At 47.3% G+C, this 5000-nt stretch overlaps 1 protein-coding gene across 5 annotated transcripts in view; it reads right to left on the reverse strand.

The window, feature by feature from the left end:
• Positions 1-5000, reverse strand: part of SppL (signal peptide peptidase-like protein) — a 65091-nt gene that overhangs the window by 23019 nt on the left and 37072 nt on the right. The window contains exon 1 of one of the 5 annotated variants that reach the window (XM_070139106.1): positions 364-1207. The exons of 3 other annotated variants lie outside the window; for them this stretch is intronic. In XM_070139106.1, coding sequence (XP_069995207.1) covers positions 364-389 — 26 coding nt within the window. In that variant the 5' untranslated portion in view covers positions 390-1207. Of the gene's footprint in view, positions 1-363; positions 1208-5000 lie in introns of those variants that run through there. One more of the 5 variants, XM_070139103.1, reaches the window with a different exon arrangement.

The raw sequence follows: 5000 nt of genomic DNA on the forward strand, positions 1-5000 counted from the left end.
CACAGATATACACCGGTATTTTCTTTATGCGCTCGCTTGCGCGTGGTTGTGCGCACACTCGAGTGAATCCAAGCATACGTCTGCATATATTTGCATCAGCGTTGAGTGGTAAAGCAAGCAATGCGGGTCATTCACTTCTCTTCCCTCTCCTTACACGCAAAAAGCCGTGTACGCACGAAGGCACGCACACGTACACTCACTCACTCACTCAATCACTCTCTTTCACTCACTCACTCACTCACTCACTCTCGCTCTCTCTTTCACTCACTAACTCACTCACTCACTCACACACACACACACACAGACACACACACACACGCAGACACTCTCTTCCACACAAAACGCCCGCAACGAGATACTTACGACATCTCTGCTATTTTGGGTGACATTATGCCGGGCGGAGAGGTTCGGCGCGGGCGGGGGCGGGGACAGGCGGAGGAGGAGGAGGGGGAGAAGGGTGGGGTGGGGCAGGGGGTAGCAGGAGAAGGGTGGAGGGGGTGTAAAATGGGTATCGTCAGGAGAGGGGGCGGGGGCAAGGGGACAGGAGAGAGGATAAGGAGAGGGGACGCGCGTCAGGAGATGGGGGAGGGGGAAAAGAGAGGAAGGATAGAGGAATAAGGGAGGGGAGGGGATAAGTGTCAGGAGAGGGGAATCCCCGGCGTTCTCTGGCCGTCTCCTTCTGCCCTCCTCCCAGCTGGCCCGCGACGACCAGCTGCCGTGTCCGTCCCCGCCGACAGATGCAACCGCGGCATGCACACCCTCCCCTCTCGGCCTTTCGGATGACCTCTCTCGCCTCCTTTATTGGGCCTTCCCTTCCTCCTTCCTTCGATTCTCCTCTTTTGGTTCTTTCTCCTTCCCTTTTCCTTCCTGTATTTCTTTCTCTATTCTTTTCTCTCTCTGTCTCCTTTCCTTCACTTCCTATTTTCACCTCTCCTCTCTTTCTCACTTTTCCTGTTTCTCTTTATCTCCTTGTATTTCTTGTATCACTTGTCGGTTGAGACAAAGAGGAGAAGGAGAACTAGGAGGAAGACTACGGAGAAGAGGAAGAAAAAGAAGCAGAAAAGATGGAGAAGGAGACAGCGATGATGGGAGAACAGGTATAATCACCATTAAGTGTTCATATATTATCTGCTATTATTATTTTCTCTCCCCCTTCTTTTCCTTCTCGTTAGGGCCGTCGTTTCAATTTTCCACTCTGTACACTTTCCTGAAACACGCACGGACAAAAGACAAAAAACAAATAAAAAACATTATTCACAACTTCTCTTTCACATATGATTCAATAATTTTCTCACCATTTTTTTCACTCAGCCAACTCCTTATTCAGATATTCATTCACGTGTTTGTCTTACGACACATAATAAGAGATTCAAATTCACACAACACGTGTTTCCTTTGCGTTCGATAAACAACATGTCGTCAAACAACAAAAGCATTAAAATTCATCACGAAACATTACAGGATGGAAAACACACGAACGTAGCGCAAAGTACGAACTCGAAGCACTTGTACACAGGGTAATATAACTTGCAATGCGTTTGCAAATGATACACTATAAATTTCACTGATTTTCTTTCTCTCTTTCACTGCTGCTCTTCTTACATCCCCAATTTCCTTCCTTCTTTCCTCCCCCCCTCCTTCCCTCCTTTTTTTCCCCTAGTAACTCACACATCCATTCATTAACTCTTTTCCTCCTTTCCTCTTTCATTCCTTCCTTACTACCCTCTTTCCCTGCCTCACTCCCTCACTTCCTTCCCTCCCTCCCCCCCTCCCCCCTTCACTCCTTAGCTCCCTCCTCCCTCCCTCCATTCCTTAGCTCCTTCCCCTCCCCTTCTTCCCTCCTTCCCTCCCTCTTTCCCTCCCTTCCTCCCCCCTACTCCTTCCCTCCTCATCCTCCTTCCCTCCCTCCCTCCCTCCCTCTTCCAATCCGTTCCATGATCCGCCCAAACTTCCTTCATTCTATCACGCACATGCTGGCCTCCCTGGGCTCTACCGGCACGCAAACGGCCAATCACAACGACAAGAAACAACACGAATAAGAGAGAAAAAAAATAAAAATGAAGAAATGATATAAAAGAAAATACATAAAAAACAAAGCAAAAAAAAATAAATAAAAACAATAACAGATTTGAAACAAATAGAATAAGATAAAAAAAAAGAGAGAAAAGAAAAACAATAAAAAAGAAAGAAGCAATGAGAAAAACGCAAAGAAAAAAAAACTACGATAGCGACGAGACACATCCCGTGTGCTCCATTCACAATAAAAACAAACAAACAAAATAACGGTTTATAAGAACGACCAAAAAACGAAAGAAAAAATCCGAACAATGAAAAACAAACCACTGCAACACACTCCTCAACTACCGCCACGCCAGAGAGCTTCAGTGAGCTGTAAGCGTGATTCAAAAGAGTGAGAGTGAGGCTGAAAGTGGGGAAAGGGGGGGAGGGGGGAGGGAAAGGGGAGGGGAGGAAGGGGTAGGGGTTGGGGAAGGGAAGGGAGGGGTAGGGGAGAGTGACACGGTGAGGGGTGGAGGGGGAGAGAGAGTGACGGTGAGGGGGAGAGGGAGGAGGGGTGAAAGTGTCGGCGAGGGGAGAGAGAAGAGGAGGAGGGGAGGGGGGAAGAGTGACGGTTGAGGGTAGGGGGAGGGGACAGGATGTGGCGACGTATGGGGAAAGTGGGGGAGGAAGGGAAGGGGCGGGAGGTGAAGGGTGGGAGTGGGTGACAAGGAGAGAGGCGTGGGAGTGTGACGGAGTGCGAAGGAGTGTGACGGGAGGAAAGTGATACGCAATGGCTCCACCATTCTCCCTTTTCGACAAAATACTAGGAGGAGGAAAGAAGGAAGAAGGAGGAAAAGGAGGTTGAGAAAGATAAAGGAGGAGGAGAAGGAGACTGGGAAAGAAAAAGAGGAGAAGGAGACTGAGAAAGAAAAGAGGAGGAGACTGAGAAAAAGAAAGGAGGAGGAGAAGGAGAAGGAGAAGGAGACTGAGAAAGAGAAAGGAGGAAGAGAAGGAGACTGGGAAAGAAAAAAGAGGAGGAGGAGACTGAGAAAGAGAAAAGAGGAGGAGACTGAGAAAAAGAAAGGAGGAGGAGGAGGGGAAGGAGAAGGAGAAGGAGAAGGAGACTGAGAAAGAGAAAGGAGGAGGAGAAGGAGACTGAGAAAGAGAAAGGAGGAGGAGAAGGAGACTGAGAAAGAGAAAGGAGGAGGAGGAGGAGGAGGAGGAGGAGGTGAAGAAGAAAAGAAGGGAAGGGAAGAAAGAAAGACAGATAGATAGATAGAGTTAAAAAGAAAAAGAAAGAGAAGGAGAAAGAAAAAGAAAGAGAAAGAGGAAGAAAGAGAAAAAAAACAAAAAAAAAGAGCAAGAAAGCGAAAAAAGAACAAAAAAGAAAGAGAAAGAAAAAGAGAGAGATGCCCAAACTGTAATGCCAAAATACCGCCTCTCAAAACACACACATCCCACATCATGCACCTCATGACGGCAACAAGACCTGAGCATGACATTCTCTCGCTCGCCTTCACACAACGGGCGCGGGATGGGGGTGGGGGGGGGGGGGGAGGGGTACGGTGGGTGGGGATGGGGGTAAGGGAGGGGGCAGACTTACACGAATCGGGAGGGGAGGGGGTGGGGGACGGGGGTGTTTCTAAACGGTGCTAAACGAATGAATTGAGAAAGAGTAGAATGAGAGGCAGAGGGGAGCGAGATAGAGGAAAAAAGAGCGAGAGAAAAAGGTGGAGGGAGGGAGGGAGGAAGAAGAAAGTGAGAGAGAGAGAGAGAGAAAGAGAAAGAGAGAGAGAGAGAGAGAGAGAGAGAGAGAGAGAGAGAGAGAGAAAGAGAGACTAATGGAATATAGTGAGACATTTCAGAAATAAAAAAATAAAAAAAGAAGACCAAGCACGAACAAATCCTAAATCCTAAATCCTAATTTTCCTTTTCCGTAGTCTAACTCCCCCCCCCTTTTTTTCGCCCGTCCACCTTTTGTTTATATTTTGATTTACTTCACCCACCATTTTTTTTTCTTTTACTATATTCGTAATTTTAACGTCAGGGGAAATTTACGACCGCAAACAAGGAGACGTAACTCAAAACACCCACGGCCTCTGCCTCTCACGCCTCTCTCTCTCTCTCTCTCTCTCTCTCTCTCTCTCTCTCTCTCTGTCTATCTCTCTCTCTCTCTCTCTCTCTCTCTCTCTCTCTCTCTCTCTCTCTCTCTCTCTCTGGGTGTATGTAGCTTACCTACCAGCCCCTCTAACCCCATCCTCCAGATACCCAAACCGGGTGACGAGAATGGTTCCGGGTATCCGGGTATGTATCCTCGGGACTCGAATAACGGGTACCCTTCTCCTCCCCCCCTATCCCCCTTCCCCCTTCCCCCTGGCCCCTTAAACGGCTTCTCTGCACCCTCCCCCTCCCCCTCCCCCTCCCCCCTTTCTCCCCTTTCCCCCCGACACTTTCGCTTCGTTTGACCCCAGGCGAAGGAATTCCTTTCGTGAAAAGAGCTAGCGGTGGGAACGAAAGAGGTGAACGGAGAAAATCAATAAATAAATAAGGCGAATGAAACGATAGTTATCACGAAAAAAGTGACTTGAACGATATAGTAAAGATAACTCTTTCTCCCTCGCTACCTATCTATTAAACTATCGACATCTATATCTATCTACTTATTTCTACATCTACCTACCTAGCTATAATTACATACACAAGACACACACATGTATGTTTATGTTTTACACACGTATACACCATAATTCATTCTTTCTCATATTGTTTTACATATAACATTCAAACTTACTTATCGAAATTAAGCGTAAACAGTTCCCAGAATGTCTCTAAAACGTAACAAATCAATTTTCGATTTCAAGCAAGAGTGAGAGTGGGAGTGAGAATGAGTGAGTGAGAGTGGAGTGAGAGTGGGAGTGGCAGTGGTAGTGAGAGTGAGAGTAAGAGTGAGAGTAAGAGTGAGAGTAAGAATGAGAGTGAGAGTGAGAGTGAGAGTAAGAGTA

Source organism: Penaeus vannamei, chromosome 25 (genome assembly GCF_042767895.1).
Source record: "Penaeus vannamei isolate JL-2024 chromosome 25, ASM4276789v1, whole genome shotgun sequence".
NCBI lineage: Eukaryota > Metazoa > Arthropoda > Malacostraca > Decapoda > Penaeidae > Penaeus > Penaeus vannamei.